The following is a 20,466-nucleotide window of genomic DNA, read 5'->3' on the forward strand; positions in this document are numbered from 1 at the left end:
GAACTCGAATAAATGAAATTTTTACGCATTCAAAATACGCAAGGATAAAACGTAACAACTGAAATAGCTGACTCGTTGCCATGATGATACTGGACGAAACTATGGGTAGCCTAAAACTTGTAACGGATAACACTTGGTTCTTATAAACAGAAATCAAAAATTTCATTTGAATACAAAATTACATGCATATAACAGAGTGGATAACGAATAACTTAAACAAATAAAATTTGATGAGTTAAAGCATATGACTAAATCGTGCAACTAATAACCGAAACGAAAGACAGAGAATTGAAACGCGTGACTTGTAAGTGGAAATAAAAAGTAGTAACTAATTAAATACTAAAAATAAAATCCAAGACTTAAAACGTAATTCAAATAACATATTTTGTATATTAACATGCATTTCTAAACTCATATAAAAAAAATAAAAATATATGACAAAAGACACGTAACAGTACTAGCGCATAATAGCGAAAACTTAAAACAATGTCGTATCTGAATATTAGAGGAACATTAATATGCAAAATGGATTTTAGTAGCACACATACATACCTGTAAATTCATGGTTACGTTCGCGACCATAATCATCAATTTACCTTACGAGTGTCCTAACGGTCCTTCCATTACACATCTTAAAGACTAAACTTATATAAAAAGAGTGACGTGTTGATATACTAATAAAAAAAATGATGTCAAAATCTTGAAAGATGTTTACTAACACAGAGCATCACACGTATTCGGATGGGCTGATCTTGCGAGAAAAAAAAACGTCGAGCGGCAAGTGTGTGGTAGTACGGTCTGAATCGAGCGTAGAGGGTAAGTAAAAGTCGTCATTCTTTCAGTTGTGTCATCATCGTCTTCGAAAGTAATTGTTTTAATTAATAGAGCTTAAGCGGTGATAAAGGTAGAAGAACTTAAATAACTACAAATGAGAAAGTCATGAAGTGAAATTGGTGATGACGATTAACATCAGAATGGCCCGCCTTGAACGTATGGAATTAAAGATCACAAGATGAAGAGCAAGAAAATTGAGAATAAATCATAACCCAACGTCTACCCATTATCTCACAAGTCTGATTTTAAGGTTTAAGTTTTCTACAAGAAAGAGTCTTAGCTCTGATACCATAACTGTAACACCCCAACCCGGAGCAGGCTGACGTGTCACTATTACAGATATCATAGACCAAACAAAAACCATTTAAATGAAATGAAAAGAATCCCATGGCAACCAAAAGAGTTAAAAACACTGAAAGAAATTCTAAGTCAAATTTATTAAATGCTTAAATAAAAGAAAATTAAATCAAGTCCTTATTCTTGAGCTTCATTTTACTCTCATCACTGATCTCCCCGATTTCCCGAATTACCTGATAGCAAATAAGACAGACACAAACAAGAAAATACGGCTGAGCCAAAAATTGCCCAGTAACGGAAAGAACAATAGTACAGGTAAAGGCATACATAAGACAAAACACATACTGAAATAAAACTGAAACTATTGCGGATATAAAACCACGTTTTAGACCGAACTATAATTAAATGCGAAACATAATCCGATACACGATCGGGACGTAATCTGAATGTACTCAAATTTAATCAAATGCATATACACATATCAAAACGGACCAGAAATATAGCGAAACAAAATATAATTACTAAAATACACGACGATGATGTTAAAATAAATAGGTCGTGTAATACGGAAGCACCCAGAGCCTAAACAGAGGGGTACACAGCTAGCTAGTCCATGCACCAGGAGACTGTGTGGGTGGCGTGCACACATTGTTCCATCTCAAACAGAAGTCAGGAGTCAGGAGTCAGGAGTCGGAGCTAAGATCGATCTATACGCCTCTAAATGGCCAAGGTAATACATGAGTACTTTCAGAGACGCCGTGAACTTTGATTACGCACTGTCACGATAAGTGCCATGTCGTTAACGCCCCAACGACAAGTCAGAAATGCTCGGGTAACAGAGTACTGAACTAAAGTCGTATAACTAAAAGATATTTAAACAGGAACATGCAATAATGAATTCAAAATATATATAACCTATTGCATGCTATAAAATTAATATAACCATATCATACGAATAAACCGAACTAGATAACAAAAATCCGCACTACGAAGTGACGGACATCGAATATAAAATGGACTAGAACCAATACTATGAGTGAAGAAAAACAGAATCCGTACCTTACTAGTCGTTGAGCAAGCGAGTAAAGTCGAGTCGCTTTAATTCGTACTAACACCTACATTTTATTTATTTCAAACAATTTTCTTAGGTGTGCTAAATTGTTAAGTTCACTTGTTGGTTCCGACGACGAAGACTTTTATACTTTTACACATCTCTTTTCGTTAGTTAGAATTCTCAAAACACCTTTTACGTCCTTCACATAGAATAACTAAAATTAATTTGAAAGGAATTTTAGAAAACCTTCTCATAACTTCATCATCATTATTATTATTATTATTAACTCATACTACATACAAGAAACAATACTATATTTTAAATATTTAATTACACACATTATAAATCATGCAAATATAGTAGATTTTTGGAGACAAGATTTATAAACAGAAGAAAAAGTAAATCGATTTATTAATCTTTTGATATTATTAGTACATGCACATATATTTCTTCGTAACCCCATATCCAGATTTCAGTTTAGTCGTCGGAACAATCGAAATTTAAGAACCATATTTAACTGAACGAACAATTAACGGAGAGCATACTGTTACCTAGTAGCTGAACGGAATCAACTGGAAGTTAGGGTGGCGTAGCGAGCAACTGAATCAACACCGGAACTGCGTCGCCACAAGCATGGCGTAACACAATTAACATCGAAATAAGACTTTAACCAATAGAACAAAGAACTAATTTGTATCAAGAGATCAGGAAGATTTTGAACGTTACCTAAACGCGAACCGAAAAACTGACTACGACGCCGGAGTCGTGTGATTTGCAGCGGCACTTGGTGGCACCGCGGCGGACGATCTTCGTTGCGAGACTAGATTAGGGTGGTAGTGTGATGGGTTTCTTTGGCAACACCAGTTAGTGGTTGCGGTGGCGGTTTAACTCGGAAGAAAACGGGGGTTGTTGATGGTGGTGAATTCGGCAGAGAAAAACAACGATTTTGGGTTTTCCACGAAGGGAAATCGAGGTATGATATTTATATGAGTGATGAAGCCTATAAGTTTCGGGTAGTAGTTAGCTTTGGATTAAGATAACTCAAGAATCCTCGTTGGAGATGAAGACGTAAAGTCTACTGATTGTAATTTGAATTTTAAAAGAAGATGGCCATATTATTATCCCATATTTAAATTAGAGATTAAACACTTTCAACCTTTAGATTAGTTTAACAATTAATTTGAATTTAAAACACCACTGTATATTTTATTAGCTTTATCTAAAATTTTCGTCAACATTCCCTCCTCTTAACAAGATAATAACGCCTCTAATTTTTGACCAAATCTTTAATTTCATATAGTGTATTTTATCATGATCTATATATTTGTATCATATGTATCCCAACGTAAAAGTTAAAGAGAATAATAACAAAATATATATTAATAACATAAGATAAGATTCTATAAATCCAATAGAATTAGAGTGATTATAAGTATTAAATTATTTGCTCGGATGGATTTCGGATATTATATGGACAGTCAACTATTTAGAAGTACTTTTTATTATTCTCTTGCAACTTTAAATACTGGTTATATAATAATAATAATAATAATAATAATAATAATAATAATAATAATAATAATAATAATATTGATCAAGGTTTGGTGAATTTATGAATTCAGGGTATTCGATTTCTTTGCCGTGGCTAACTCGGATTCGAATAGCACTTGGTGCTGCTAAGGGACTAGCCTTTCTTCATGGGGAGGAAAAACCTGTCATTTATCGCGATTTTAAAACTTCAAATATTCTACTGGGAACGGTAATTAATTCTCTTTGTTTATTGATATTTATTAGAGGTGATGATACGAACGGGTTGCGTAACTAGTCAAAAAAGGTTGATCCACCAACTTTCAATTAAAAATAGGCTTTGAAATACTGTAAACAATTATTGATCTCTTGAGTCAAAATTGTCAACTGTGCTCTTTATATTACCTTAGCTCTTTTGTGCAATTCTAGGTATGTATACTGATTATTATCTTTTGGATTGGTTTGATCATAAGCAGGATTATGCTGCTAAACTATCGGATTTTGGGTTAGCAAAAGACGGTCCTGAGGGAGACGAGACACATGTGAGTACCCGAGTGATGGGAACACATGGCTATGCTGCACCTGAGTACATCATGACAGGTCATCTAACAACTATGAGTGATGTCTATAGCTTTGGGATCGTTTTACTAGAATTACTAACCGGAAAACAATCAATGGACAAAAAACGACCACACAGAGAACAATGTCTAGTTGAATGGATTAGACCACTTTTAAAAGATTCAAACAATCTTGACCGGATCATGGACCCTAAACTAGACGGTCAATATCCAGCCTTAGGGGCCAAGACAGCAGCGGCTTTGGCTAGCCGGTGTGTGAGCCACCACCCAAAATGCAGACCAACCATGAATGAAGTGGTCAAGACATTGGAAAATGTATTGGAATTAGAAGATGACCCGATTGGTTCTTTTGTGTATATTGCGCCTAAAGAAGGAGAAAAGAGTGATGAAAAAGATAATATTAGTTGCAATGATGACGTTGAGGCTGCGACGGAGGTGGTGGTGGTAGTCGAGAAGAAAGAAATAAGCTGGCAGGGGGAACATGGACGGAAAGGTCACAGACACAGGCATAGAATAAGATCTCGAGCAGTGTATTCGGATACAAGTTTGTATAAAAAGGGGATGTGAATGTGTTGATTTTATTTAGTTTTTGATTCATCTTCAAAGGAAGATTTGTAAATAACACTGCACCATAACGTTATGGATTATATATTTTTTTCATAACAAGGATGCAATTATTTATATATTTTTGGTTTGATTTTTAGATTCTATGTTAACATTTCATGTTATATACAACTGAGTGTTTTAGCCGGTGCGTTGCGCCGGGCAGGTCAATAAGAACCTGATGGTGATAAACCCTAATGTTGTCAGTCACGGGCGTTGAGGCAGTAAATCGACGCAATGTCATCGGTTTTGGTTATTTGAATTCGACGCGAATTCGGACATTATCGGTTACGCTTATTATGGTATAAAGACCGTTGGTAAAGCCTGAGCGTTAAAACCCAAAAACTAAATCCGTCAAACTAACATATAAAAAAATTATATTATTCAACGTTTATTTAATCGGTAAACCCGCGCGGTGGTAAAGCCAAGTGTTGTCAGTCTTGGACTTTGAGACGGTAACTCGACACGAGTTCGGACCGTTTTTGGTTACTTTCGCTACAGTTCCAGATCTAAAAAACGGGGAAAATATAAAAATTTGATGTGGACCAATGGGGTGGTATCGGTTGGTAAAACCGGGCATTGATAAAACTCGAGTGTTGTCGGTCGTTGACGTTGAGGTTATGAGTCTATGCGTATTCAGTTGGTTTACGTTATGTTCGTTATGGCATCGAAATAAAACAAAAAAAAAAAACCATAATGCCAATAATCAATTTGGTGCCGCCAAGTGACCCAATAGGCACTTAGCGGCACCAAAGTTGTTAAATATTATATATATTAATATGTTACAAAGATGTATTACAAATAAAACAACTATAGTCCAATTCTGAATGTTCTAATATCTTAACAGTTAACAAACAACTCAGTTTTAAAAACTAATCCAAATTTTATTACATTTAAGTAGTTTTATCCAAAAAAAAAAAATTAACGGTCATTTGAATCACTGACGGGCTACTGACTCGCCAGATTATCTCTGTTCCACCCTTAGAATTATTATCAGTTAATATAAGGGATTTTTACATATTTTCCCTTTCTAAACAAGGGAAATTACATATTTCCTCAAAATACAAGTTTTTAATGCAAAATGTATAATGCTTTTTAAACATTGTTTGGAAAAATATGTAATTTCAAAGTTTAAGAAGAGAAAATATGTAAATGCCTCTTAATATAATAACTATTTGATTGATTATAATGACGCCTTTAAAACATGGGTAGAATATTCTGGCATCACCAATAAAATATAAGTAGATAGAGTTGGTGGGTGATAGAAACTTCGAACTTGGGCATTGAAATCATAGCGTTGAATTCTTTAATTATAATACCAAGTCACGTTATAATTACTCGTTTTTTATTCTACTACTTCAGACGACTTCTCAGGTGACCTTTGAACGTTGATTCTCCACCTCCAACTCCACCAACACCTCCACATGCATATTTATTAGACCACCGTTAACTAGCAGCAGCCGGTTAAAACGTCATGTTACTACCATAGAATTAACGGACTTAACTAACCCATAATTTAATAAGCACGTTACGGTTTAATAAGATATTTATAAAAAAAAAATGAATGGTGTAATGAGGCGGGCCCCACCTTTTTGAGACCTCTAGTCTTCAGGCATTAAGGGAATTGCGCCAGAAGATTTTATTTAGGTGTTGTGGCTTGGCCAGAGTCTTGGCGTTAAAAGGTGATGAGATGGACATGCCAACCATGGCACCGGACCATAACAATTGGTCTTATAGATACACAAAAACACAAACTCACATAAAAAGTGATTTTAGCGTGTGAAACATACGGTAAATTCAATCACAACGTTTGTATTTTTGACCATGATAAACAAATCCAATAAAGTACAAGTAGTTTTAGACGCATCATTGTAATGAGTTAAACAGATCATTGTAACTTAGCTCTAATACGTCAGTATATATATATTTTTAAAGTACAGTAGAAACTCGATAAATTAATACTCGATTATTTAATAAACTCTCTAAGATAATATTTTTTGCCGGTCCTGACTCGGGGATAGGGTGCTAAATTAATAATTCGCTAAAATTATAAGATAATACATTTTTGATAATTTCTTTAGACCCCATATAAAATATAAATTAATAATTCCTTATATATAGCATATTACATGAACGATTTATGAAGGTAACTTGAAAAGTGACTCAATTGTCTTTTGTTTTTTGTTGAAATCAATTTCCCCTTGAATCTCGTCTCTAATTTTCCTTAGCATGGTAAGAACTTCTGGTGTTGTTTTCTCATAGCTCAACAAGAAATTGTTCAATGTGATTGCCGCTTTACTAGCTTCGTTCCGCGAAGGGGGCCCCATTGTAGAACTTTCATCATTTTCTTCATCGATATCATCTTTATATATAAATTAATAATTATTAATTTATCGATTAATTAATAACTCTTTTAATTAATAAATTTTGGTGGTCCCAAGTGTATTATTTTATAGAGTTTATACTGTATAGCAATATAACACGTGCATAAATATAATATAATAAGTATTAATAAATAGTCAAAGTTATGGTATACTTATTTAAAAAGAAAAATAAATTCATTAAAATTACATTTTTTTCTAAAAAAATAACTAAATTTAAATAAATAAAAAAACAGTCAACAATAAAGAAGCAAAAAAGATAATCACAGCTTAACTAACCACTCCAGTTAAACAGCTGATTAAGTTTAGTTTAACAGGAGGTGTTACACCGTGTTACTTTGTGTGCTATCGTAAGTGTTGACTATACCTTATAATATAGCACGATACACTATACAGACAAACCTTTATTGCAGGTACAACAAATAGAAAAGAACATAAATCTGAGTACCCATCAGTTACACTTAGCAACTCTACTTATATCATTGGCACTGAAGGGCATTGGCCTGGCAGTATTTGATCACCACATAGGGGGGTTTTAGGTGGATTATATAGATAGGGCCGTACGGGATGGCGAGGCAAGGAGGACGGCCGGCCTCAGCCCGATCATCCCGGATGCCCGAATATTTTAAAAGAAAACTTTTTTTTATATATTTAGAAAAAAACTATATTAGAACCAAATTATCAAATTTATAGCCCAATTGCCCAAATCATAAACAATACTCGATAAGAACTAATTTATACTCGTCTTCGGCCCAAAACTTTTTAGTGATCTTTGGAGACGGCCCTGTATATAGCTGTAGATTGGAAGCAGTTCAAAAAACTTGATCATTGGCTAAATTTAGAGGTCATAAACTGACGTTTACTTTTTCTTAACAAAACTACTTAAGAGATGTAGGCGTCAAAGGTCAAACATTTTAGGCTCATTTCATCCAACTGTTTTGGTGTCAGCTACAAAAAGAACGGAATCACCATATAACATGGCACATACAACCTGAATCGACCCATATGATTATGACAGATACAAACAGGTAACTTTTGTAAAGGATAAGGTCAGTTGAACCAAAACACTTTTTGTCAACATTTTATACACAATCAAATATCATTGCAAAAATACTCTTTAAGATACTTAACATAAACAATTATCGTATCACACATCTTTGTTTTAGTTAAGAAAACTTCTATTACCGGTTTTTACTATTTGTAAAGTAATTAGTCTAAATTGCCACCTCTAGGTAAAATACAAAATGCTGGTGACAATCTTAAGTCACAGAAAATTCAAGAAATTAAATAGTTGGAATACAAATGAGTAAAGGCTTAGCACATGATGCATGTTAACAAAAACCGTTGCATTCTCAATATCTTATAACTGCACTTAGCTCAAATCATCAATGCATTTTAAGGGTTTGGACCAGGGTGTATTTAGTTGTAGAAACTCTAGGTGTTCAGTCGGCTGCAATTTTTTCATGGAAAACACATGAATCAGAAACGTGTTCAGATATGTCTTTCCCAGAAACAAAATCATGAAAAACCGAAAGCAACAATTTGTAGAGTGTAGAACATCCAACATTGTTTTCCAGACCTTTTAGCCAAGGTCTGTTTTATCTTCTTTTCTTCTAGATCTTTTTCTTCGGGTTCTCCTCCTAAATCCATTTTCATTCCGATCGTGTAGCCAGTCTTCATGAAAAATTTCATCATATGGGACAGCACATCCATCAATAAATGGTTCGCCTGTAGAACAGATAACTGATTTCTTTTAACTGCACTGAATGATGTTGTGTAATGTGACACCGAGTCACTGAGCATCCAAATTAGCAAATGCAAACGAGTCCTCAAGAGTATATAAAGAAAATAAGCTCATTTTTAACCACAAAGGCACAAATCATAATAAAACACATACCTCCATAATCATTGTTACCACGAGAAATATGAGAATCCAGTAAAATCCATCTCACATTGGGCATAGCTGCATATAAACTTCAGTTACCAAGCAAACGAATATATGAAAAATTATCCAAAAATTTATAAAAGAATGTTACATTTGAGACTGTGAATCACGTTTTCATCGACTTTGCAACCAACGGCATAGTAATACTTTGTAGATACCGAGTACATTGATTTCTTAGCTTCTTCTTCACTGTAAAATCAATCACTCCAAAACCAAGATATCTCAGCATTTGGTATTGATTAAATTATAATAGAATGAGTAATCAGATACCTGCCCAATGCGGAAGCTAGGGTTTGTATATAACGTTCAACAATTTGATAGCGAAGCGGGTAACCTAGGGGCGGGTCCATAACCACTAGCCAGTGCTTGTAATCACAACCGTCGATCGGCGTTGCAGCCTGATCCAACTCTACGCTCTGAGTTTGAGGTATAGACGAACAGCGACGGGTTGGCGCAGCTGATGTTGCACGGCCCAAGTACTGAGTTATGAAAGCCATGGGAAGCCGAAAGGTCCGTCTCATCATCCGATATTCGAGCCGATAAAGACTTTCTGAAAGCAATGTTTCGGGATCTTGTCCTTGGTTAAGGGTGTCTGCCTCTTTACTTGAAAGAGTTACTAGAAAGGTTTACTAGTAGTTATAACTTATAAGTACGAGTGGCAAATGGGTTAGGGTCGAAACGGATCAACTAAAAAAAAGGTTGTCTTGGTTCGGGCCAGGGTCAAAATGGGTCAGTATCGGAACGCGTTCTGGTTTGAACGGGTTTCAAGTCGAAACGGGTTGGGTTTTTTTATCGTTTTTTTTTCTTTCTGGTTCACAAAATCTAACCTCTCATCCCAAATACTCTTGAGTCTTGATCTACTAAAATTCATGTAAAAAAAAGTCAAACAGGTATAAAGTCAATATAAAAATAATTAATGCATTCTATTAGAGCATATGGAATTATGCAGAATGTGCAGTTAGCATTTACATCATCTCAAGATATGAAGATATAGAGGCTGATTATTAGCTTTTAATCATACCATACATCTACATTTTTATATAATCTTTTCTGCTGTTCTTTCTATGCTAATTAAACTCATGTTTACCTTAAATATTGGTGGGGTGTAGCTACAGAATACAGATACAGTGATAACACACACCAAAATATATAGCAAGTGCTTATAAGGAACGAATCTCATTATTAAATTGATCATTATTTAATAAATGCTATATTAAAGTTAAGAAATTGAAATAGGGGAAATGTGTTTTTGTGATATCTAGTGTGCAAACGAGCCGAGTGGCTTGCGAGCCACTATAGCTTGGATCAATAAAAAGATCAAAATGAGCCGAGCTTTTCCGAGATCAAACCTAACCCTTAAATAATTTTTACCTATTTTGGACTTATATATATTGATTTCGAATTGTGCATCCGATCTCGAGCCGAGCTTTAGTTCGTTTAAGATACTAAACGAGCTTAGCTTAGGCTCGCTTAATGATTTTCTCAAAAACGTCGTATAAAATTAATTAAAAATTTTAAAATGTATATAAATTAATACTCCAACGAGCTGAACCTGAGCTTAAAAAAAGAGCTCACGACCTGAGCTCGAGCTATAGACTCGAAACAACGATCCCTATTACTGATATCAATACACAATGTGACCTAAATATGGACAAATATCCTCAAAGACAAACCTAACGGCGTAAATTGGAATAATTAGTATTACTAAGAAACAGCCCCTCAACTTATAAGCATAGTTGTAAAACTCGTTAGTTGAGCGATGGGTGGTGACTACTTGGAATGGAGAAAGTCAAAATGGACATTTTTGTTTTTATATCAACTCGTTTCGTTTCTAACCTAGTGTGACCCACACCCGCCTGTCCCGACCAGTCTGGTTTGCTCGTTCTAATCGAAACTAAACTTTCTGCAACCAAATAAACACTCATCTCGGACCCTAAAAGTTCCAACAAATTCTACATGGAGTACTCCAACCTCTCTCTTAAGAACCTGAACCTGGCAACGTTTGTCGTACAAATCAACATAGTATATTGTAGAATGAGATGATATATAAGTTCCGGGTTTCCAGCCATCTGAATCTACGCGATTGTTGATGGATATGAACGCCTGTTCAGTCATATTGACGATACCTAAGTTGGGTTTTGTTCTCCACGTGTGTTACAGCGTCTCTTATGGTCACGTGCGTCCTTCTTGTCTTGTTTGACCATCTTAGTCCAAAGTGTACTTGTCCCAATTATGAATTATGATTGTACGTAAAGAGAAAAGGGGTGCTTGTGCTTTAATCATTAAAGTTGAAACTAATAAGATCGTGTTTTCTCTGCTTCACCTTCGCCATTATCTACTCTTGTTTCCTTTTCCTTTCCTTAAATATAAATTGATATGTTTTTAACTCGGCATTCTTTTATTATTAATGCTTATTATTTTTAGAACTAGTAAAATATAACTTGTGTTCAAATTTAATCAATCTTTGATGTACATTACCATTTTCATTTCTGATGAAAGTTCTAAGGTATGAAAGATATCTTGCTTAAAAAGGGACAAAACCGATTGTTGAAATAATAAATTTGTGTTCGTTAGTTTAGTCGGCTGTATTGACGGTCTATTTTATCAATTTAATCGGTTGGCATGGTTTCGAAAACCAGTCGCAAGACAAATGAACGAGACAATACTAGTTGGTTTTCCACCCGTTTTCTTTAGGAGTTAAAGTAGAATATGTTTGGCGGGTTGATATAGGATAACCAAAACATGACACGTATATTTATTAACGTTAAAGATAATGAAAACAACCTAGACACACTTAAAATCATATAACTTAAACATGACTGGTGTAGACGGAATCAAATTGTTTGGTATGTTATAGTGGAATAACATGCTATAAATGAGGTGTATTAAGTCGGTGAAATGGGTCGACATGTTATAATGTGTTATAGTAAAGTTGTTAGTTGGCTAAGTAGATCGGTAGGTTGAATTTATAAATTATATATTCTTTATTTCTTATTTGAAACGAGTGATAACCACCTAAAAACGATATGCTTGTTAAACAAAACTAGTTACGTTGACTAATTCAGATGCTGAATATTTTTGTATCATGACCGTGTTCATCAATGCCACCATTATTTTTGCTTTGTTTGCTCGACACCGAGTGATCGGTCAAGTTATGTCTGGTCCATTAACCCGTAGCCAAACCAGCAAGACAAGAACACTAGAGATAAATTTATAACTAGTTGGACCCCCCTTGAGTTTGGTTCATAAAAGTACAAAACATTAAAGCCAACATTGTACATACCCGTTTCGTACCATAAATGGCATAGTTTTCTTATATTTACTTTAGTAGTAAAATAATTTTAATATATATTTTGATATAGAAGAAACAACAAAATTAATTATCAAAAGATGCCTTTATTACAATAAAAATGACTATAACGATTACTGGAACATACTAATCCAATGAAAAACCAAGTCCCCCAATAATTTGGTTGTTGGCATGTTGTCTTAAAGACAAAATAGACGAGACAAGTAAGATTTCCATACGTACCTAGAAACTTCAACTCTGACCTTCGCACGCTTAAAATAATATTACCCGAACACGATAAATTTAACCGCTTTAACTTATGTAGTCGAGTTGATGTTGTTTTGCAAGTAATAATGATGATTTCGGGTACAATAACTAAAGTAAGCATCTAGTATCCCAAATCCTGTTCACAGTGAAAAGGAACTAAACTTCCATTGTTCATCATTCACACGGTTCTTTTGATTCACAATACGATGGTGATTCAACAGTAAGCGTTAGCGTCGGTATACAGCTTTTCAATCGAACAAACTCGGTCTTCTCCTGAGAACTACACGGCATAGATCTCAACGGTCTCGGTGAATCCAAACTTCGCCTAATGATCTGCTTCATGGCTGCAATTAATAGTACCGCTGGATTAGTGGGCGGCCCTGATGATCGAGCCGCCCTACGAAACGCCAAGTGGCGTGCCAGGGCTTCTTCTGCACTTATTAGCCTTTCGCTTCTCACGATTTCGTCTTTCACCGCCTCTCCACACAATCCGCATATCCATTTGCCTTGATACCTCTCTCGGATTCTCTCCATGTACTCCCGCGTACATTCCTCCGTCAATCCACAACAATCACATTCCACGAACTCAACTTCCATCGTCAGATTCTCCACCATCATCGCATCCATCATCATTCCTTAAAATATTCAGATGTAGCATTAGTGTTATGATCAAATACAAACCGGTCAGGAAACTAAGTATATAAATAGTAATTAATCTAGCTCAGTGGCGAAGCTTATAAAAGAATGTCGGGAGACGGACTCAAAATGTATTAAAAGGCTCATCAGTCGAAAACAGGTAAATTTACATTAGTATGAAAAACTGTATGGTAATAATAACATTACTATAGTTATTTATATGTTTAGTATATTAATTTCATTTGTACAAGATTTCAACCATATATTATACCACAAAGAAACAATAAAAATTCATATCAAATACGTACCGTTAATAAACTAAGTCAACTTACCAGAGCAACTAATTTTTCTGAAGATGACAAGTATTGGTGATTATCTCTGCTTCAACCTTGGAATATTCTTGAAAAAGAAAGAAAAATCCAAAAGGCATTGCAGGTAAATGATCACTTCCAAATGACCAAAAGCAACAACTGAAAAACAGAATATTAATCTTATGATATTAGACTCTGAGCTGAAACAAGAGGACTTGGAGCTAGAAATAGAGGGTGAGGGGGAACAAAGAGAAAGAGGAGAGAGAAATTTATTGTGGTGCAAATGAGAATATAATACTCAATGAATAGGGGGTATATTCCACTTGGAAAATGGGATTAAAATGAATTAATTCCACATCAACAAAGGTGGTTAGGTGCTCTAAAAACCAGATATTATTCTCTCTTTATGGCTATTCTTGTAGGTTTATCATAGTTAATTACTCCGTATAATATACTAGCTTGACCCCTGGTACGGGTAACTGATGAAAATTTACCACAATTATATAACTGTCTAGGTAAATACCTCCGATCTCTTAACATTCCAAGCGTAAGTCCAGCTTCATAGATCTATTTCAATATCTTCAAAAGATTTTTCATATGCACTTATGTTATTTAACATTCCATCTTTATGTGAGGCGCACATTGACTTCACTGAATTCTTCTGACTAAAATACAACATTCAAAGTAGATGAAAAACTGATGCTTATATATCATAAAACAAAATTAACCTTTATATCTCTAGCTATTAACTTGTTTCCTGCCACCTTTACATACTACGTGTGAGTTGATGCTTATTCTGATACTATGTCTATTGGAACGCACAGAAACTCTGAAAGTTGAAAATCCTCGTCTAGCTATATATAGTTTTAAAAAAATGTTTATTAACTTAATTCTATTTATTGTGTTTGTGAAATTGTAATTTTAAAGTATTCAACACTATGTCAATGTCTGATCATCTTTTGCATAATCTTTATGACGTTTGATTGTTTGTAGGTTCATCATTTATCTTTTGCATAATCTTCATGTGTTGCAGACTTGCATGTAGGTTGGTACATGTATGTTACTTGAAGCAAAGGGGTCCTGGGCTGAGGCTGAAAAGGCTTATTTAAGCCTTTTTTAAAAGGATAAATAAGGTGAGATTCCTTATTCTCATTACTTGTATTAATACATCCATAATGATCATATGTAAGCCACTATTCTGTATTTAAATGAAAACAAGAAAATAGATGTTAAATTGAAGAAGAATTAGTTGCTACAATTAATTAGTGATGATAGAACATATATAGACGTGTAATCGATTAGATAGGAATAACTACAAATACCATTTGTACCATAACATGCATCGTATCGTAATAACTAATGTAGTACTATTATGTAAGAGTAGGGATACCCGTGTAGTACCATGGGGCTCAAACTAAAGAAGCTGATCGCAATCAGAAGAAGGCAAAATGTTAAAATCTGCCCATTTGATGATACAAAATCTGAGACACATAACCGTGCCGAAGAAACAAGCTCCTAGTTCTCCGAACCGGTTAAACAAACCGGGCAGTTAGTAGACAAACCTATATGACACCTCTTTAGCAACAAGTAGCATAGATTTGGAAGTATTGATCGTATTAAAAGTTAGAAGTAAATAACAAACAGTAATAAATAAATAGTCAAAGCGTATGATTCATTTAATTGATTCAACTAATTTTATTAATTGATTCCAAGTTGATGCGTTAAAATTAGTAGGTTAGTTGATTAATCAAACATTGAAAACTTTCGAGTCAGATTAGCACGCATACACTATTTTAACTTATTTTTTCTTCTTTTAATTTCGATACGTTTGCTTCTAACCAGTGATCATTGTTGGTTAACGTGAAGGCTAAAAACACAGTTTTAGTTATGGTTAAAAACCAAAAATTGAAAAATTATCTTTAATTGTTATTGTTTTCTAGTTAGGTTTTATATATGTTTTTAGATTTTTTTAATTGGTATTATAAAAATTATGATATTGAAATACAATTACTGTTTTGTGTGGAAGCATTAGTCAGCTTCATATGACAATAAGTGTCATTATCATTGCTTGATATCCACATATTATCATTGATTGATTGATACCGCCCATTAATGCATGTTTCACACATTTCTAATTTGCTGTTTGCTTAATAATTAATAATCCATCATTAGTTAATATCAAATATCTATATCAGTCTTGTTGATCAATTGACGCTACACGTTTAAATTTAATTAACATTTTATTAAAACAAGAGCTATCTTTTTTAAATACATCAATTTGGAATATCATAAGCATTAAAACAATTTCAACTATGACATATTCTATATTTATACGTATCACATTCTATTTCTTGTGTAAAAATAATCAAATAAAGTTACCGTATTTATAGAATATTATATTATGTGCTCATGGTTTCAAATATTTAAAAGAAATATTCATGTTGTGGATTTATTGGCTCGATGCATACAAATTTCAATATTGTCATGTCTAAGCTGCTTTTCCCCTCCCCATTGCTCGTCTACTTTTATATGCATGCCCCACACTAGCCACTACCCGTGTATAGTGCTTGTATCTAAACGATATCAAGATGTCATAAATACATTCTTCTCAAATGATTAAAGGCTAAGGTTATTCTAATTGATAAGCATATATGTGGATTTAAGAGTAGGTTTAATATATGGAGTTAGCCATTCTATTACAAAATTGAAAAGATAAGTATAGGAAGAGCAAGGATTTATATACCACTGTACTTTATTATGGGGAACGTGAATATCGGTTCTCATACATGCAATTTACGTGTGAAACTCTTCAAAACCACGTCATTTTAATCAAATACATTTAAAAATCAAAATTTCTAAAATTGTTTCTTAAGTGATCTCATCTTTGTTAGTCATATTCAAACCTACACCTATTTTCAACAAGACGAAGTCATCTCGTAATATGGTATATGTAATTTGCATGTGATTTGGAGCACATAAGTTTTTGTGTATAGCTTCACATTTTTAAAATAATTGGCTCTGAGTATAGCCAAAACCAAAAGTTGAATTGAAGTATATATGCAATGATGATGTGCCCACCGTCACAAATATAAAAATGTGAACTCGCATATGGTTTTATTAATTAATATTATAATTTTATGCGTGGAGCATTGTTGAAGCAAATTCTCTTACGAAAATATGAAAGCACTAATAGATGGTTACTTGGAGTGGGCCAACGATAGATTTGTACAAAAAAGATATGAAACTGGGTGAAGGTTTGAATTGAGGAAGACGAGATAATTTAGGAAATAGTATGAATAACACCAAACCAACCCTATGAGGAATCGAGGATTGGCCTGATATCCCAACCGAGTGATGAATGGATCAAGATCTTTATGAGTTTTGGCCGGGTTAACCTGCAAAACAGAATACCGTGAGCTCGTTACGAGAAGAGGAATGGGGGGCTCTTCTCGTAACCACCATCTGACGTGAGAATCAGTATGGTAAGTGATAGTAATAGATTGAGAGAATAAGTTCAAATCCATCTACTGTTAGTTTTTCATGGGTATTTATAGCCGAAAGAGTGAAGAAGGATTAGTCCAGCTATCTCTTTTAATAGAACTTTCTATTCTCATGACTCAGCACATTAGAGGTTTCTGATTGGTCATAATAGTTGGCATACGGGGAGGTACACATCATCTACATGTATAGTGCTTGCCTCCTATGAGTGGCTTATTGTGCAATCATGGTAGGAATCTTAGCCTGTGATTGGTTCTCACATCCCTCGCCATGCACTGTCTTTCCTTTTATGCCTACTGCATCCTCCGCTCAACTCTTTGAGTTATTATTTGCTAAGGATTTCTTTCACGAGCGATGTTGTCTTCCACCCTGCAGTCGATGTTCCGCGCCCCGCGATTAATTGGTTTTGCCTTTTTTCTGGTACTTGTGATGCTTTGCGAATGGTTTATAACCCTACTCCTCCACACAATATCAATTAATTTAGGTAAAAAAAATTTTAAATCTAATTTTTGATTGATTTTAATTAAAACGACGTAGTTTTGATGCTTATTTAGATAAAACGACGTAGTTTTGAAGAGTTTCACATGTAAGCTTGTATGTGTGACAACCCTATATTTACTTCCACATATATTATATATGATCAAGAGCATTGGAATATGTATGTACAAATTTCGTTTATGTACATAGTATAGGGCATAAACATACGTAGATTATGTTATATATACATAAACCGTACATGTTTAGGAAACGATTAAGAATTACAACAAAAAAAAAACCATATAAAAAATTTGTTTGATGTATTTCACATACACAAATCTAAAAATATATATTGTATATATATATTCACAATTAACTTAAGTATGCATCATGGTATGTACCTTGGGCTTTAGTGGGTTTTTTAGTTTTTTTTATCTTTAATTCTTTTACTTTTAACGTCAGTGCTTTTGTATCTTTTACAATTTAACCCCAACACTTTTTATTTTCAAATTTGATTCCCTATACTTATTGATCTTTTTGAAATTTTCTGTTTTATGTTTCGTTCTAAGTTTTGTGGGTTAACACGTCGTAACTATGGTGTGTGGTTCAATGTTTATGCCTTTTTTTTCCTGTTTAACGGCCTCGTCACAACACGCAGGTCCTAGATCGACTTAGTTGTTGTATTCTATCTTTTACATCTCACGTGCATGGTTCAACGCTTTTGCGTCTACTTTTCGCTTGATTTAATATCTTTTCATTATTTATTTATTTTTTATACGATTTTCCCCCGGTGTTGGTAGTCGTTGGTGGTGGTGTGATATGGGTGCTACTTGGCACGGTTTTGCGTCCCTGCCGCAACGCGAAGGGCTTTATACAAGGTATCTATAAAAACTTCATCGATCTATGTTTATTTTTTATGTTCTCGCGGCAAGTTAATCTACTAATAAAAGAAAAATGTTGAAGCTTAGGTGTCAAGCCCACATTTCACCTAATTCATAATCTCTCATCTAATTCATTATAGCTATTCATGGGTCATGGGTCAAAACAATTTTGTCAAATGAGTTATAACATAGTGTAAATTATATTTATTATTGAATCACGTGTAATTTTCATACCTAAGGTTTGACCAACTACACAACTTTAGTACATTTTTTTAAATTTCTTGCAAATCAACACCTGGTGTTTCCTAAATCATGCTATTTTAGTACCTTTTGTTAACCTTGTTTGTTTTTTTAATTAAGTCTACATTAAATTAATTCACAAGTATTTTGAGAATCACAACTGAAATAACAGATTGTATTTATCTTTATTATTTGACAAAAACCGTGTAATACACGGATTCAACAGCTAGTGTTCTTATATATATATAGGTAAAGATTGATAACAAAATGTTAGATTATTGCAAGAACAACATAAATCATTTATTTTCTATGAATGGTTTATATATTTTATAAGTTGTTCATGTTTTTATAATATTAGAAATGAATAAAACTACATTTCTAACCATTTTTATATTTTAAAACAAAAAAAATAATTTATTTTTATTTTGTTTTCGTTAAAAAACTGTGTTCTGCATATACCGTTCCTGTACATACATATAATTAAAATATGTTTATAGAAAAAGAAAGTTGTTATGGGCAACGTCTCTTGCTTCCCTCTTGCTTCCGGTTAGCAAAGTAAACGATTGATACCATTATCACTAAATTTTTATTACGGATTAAAAAGCATTAATACATTTTAGAAGATTGATTTGAAAGCAACATGAACCTAAAACAAATTAAACTGGTCCAAAACCCGATGCGAGTTAGCGATTTATGCCAGTTTGAATTATGTATGTTGAAACGGCTGGTTTGAATCTGAGTTGAAAAACTAGTTATTTTTTTATTTTTAAAGCTGGTCATAGCACCATCGTTATTTTTATTTCCCAAATGATCATTTCCCCGTAGTATATAGAGTTATAGGATTTGTTAGTTTAATCACATAATTTCAAAACGCTCTAAGCTCTCAAAAATCAAAACGTACTCTAATAAAAACATCCAAAGGTGATGTTAGATTACGTCAACCAACTTAACAATCGGTTATGGATAACTGGATATTTCTATATATAGAGACCAAAAAAAAAGAAACAAACTGACGATCTTAAGCCCACGAAAGGCTTTTCACTTATTTGGGCCTATTAAAATTACCTTTTTCAGGGTCAGTCGGTTCTAGTTGCGTATTGGGCTTCAAATGAAAACGTTAGCCAGGCTCAAGCTTTTAGGGCCTAAGTTGCCTAACTATCCGTGTACTTGGTAACAAATATTAAACGTAAGTTAAAAACATTTTAACATTTTTATAACTAGTGTACAACAGTACGTTGTCTCTACTAATATCAGTGGGAAACAAAATATTGCTTTTTGAAGATATTTATTTGAGGAAATGCGTATTATGAAAATAATAATTAAAAACAAGTAAACCCCCCCCCCCCCTCGGGGGGGGGGGGGGGGAGTTATGCTTGACTGAACCGGGCGGGTTCATCCTTGGATTGAAAAATCTCGGAGTTTCTTAACAATGCTCCTCCGAATAGATGGGACTTTCTCACTTAGCCCAAGTTGAAGGAGTCTAATGACAAGACTTTTTATGTATAAAGTCGATGGTCTAAACCTAATTAACAGGGCAACAACTTTATCAACGGTCATTTCTTCTTAGTATATAACTGCTTTGATAACATTGAGTAACTAAAGTGATCTAGTGATCCGCCACCCAGTCAGACATGTTATGTTTCTTACT

At 33.9% G+C, this 20,466-nt stretch overlaps 3 protein-coding genes across 3 annotated transcripts; 1 reads left to right on the forward strand and 2 right to left on the reverse strand.

Annotated features, from left to right (window-relative positions):
- Positions 1 to 3,776: 3,776 nt before the first annotated feature.
- Positions 3,777 to 4,902, forward strand: LOC143627415 (EPD1-interacting receptor-like cytoplasmic serine/threonine-protein kinase). Its single transcript, XM_077097243.1, has 2 exons — positions 3,777 to 3,944; positions 4,189 to 4,902. The coding sequence occupies exons 1-2, from the start codon at positions 3,798 to 3,800 to the stop codon at positions 4,855 to 4,857; spliced, it is 816 nt and encodes a 271-aa protein (XP_076953358.1). The 5' UTR covers positions 3,777 to 3,797; the 3' UTR covers positions 4,858 to 4,902.
- A 3,938-nt stretch (positions 4,903 to 8,840) lies between these two features.
- On the reverse strand, positions 8,841 to 9,740 carry LOC143627416 (multiple organellar RNA editing factor 7, mitochondrial-like). The gene is made up of 4 exons (XM_077097244.1): positions 9,490 to 9,740; positions 9,311 to 9,408; positions 9,172 to 9,237; positions 8,841 to 9,002 (listed from the first exon to the last, which is right to left on the reverse strand). The coding sequence occupies exons 1-4, from the start codon at positions 9,738 to 9,740 to the stop codon at positions 8,857 to 8,859; spliced, it is 561 nt and encodes a 186-aa protein (XP_076953359.1). The 3' UTR covers positions 8,841 to 8,856.
- Positions 9,741 to 12,949: 3,209 nt separating this feature from the next.
- LOC143627457 (uncharacterized) lies at positions 12,950 to 13,402 on the reverse strand. The gene has a single exon (XM_077097274.1). The coding sequence runs from the start codon at positions 13,400 to 13,402 to the stop codon at positions 12,950 to 12,952; it is 453 nt and encodes a 150-aa protein (XP_076953389.1).
- Between the last annotated feature and the right edge of the window lie 7,064 nt (positions 13,403 to 20,466).

Source organism: Bidens hawaiensis, unplaced genomic scaffold (assembly GCF_021521415.1).
Source record: "Bidens hawaiensis isolate Kalapana, Puna unplaced genomic scaffold, B.hawaiensis_p1.1 tig00004682_1, whole genome shotgun sequence".
Lineage (NCBI taxonomy): Eukaryota > Viridiplantae > Streptophyta > Magnoliopsida > Asterales > Asteraceae > Bidens > Bidens hawaiensis.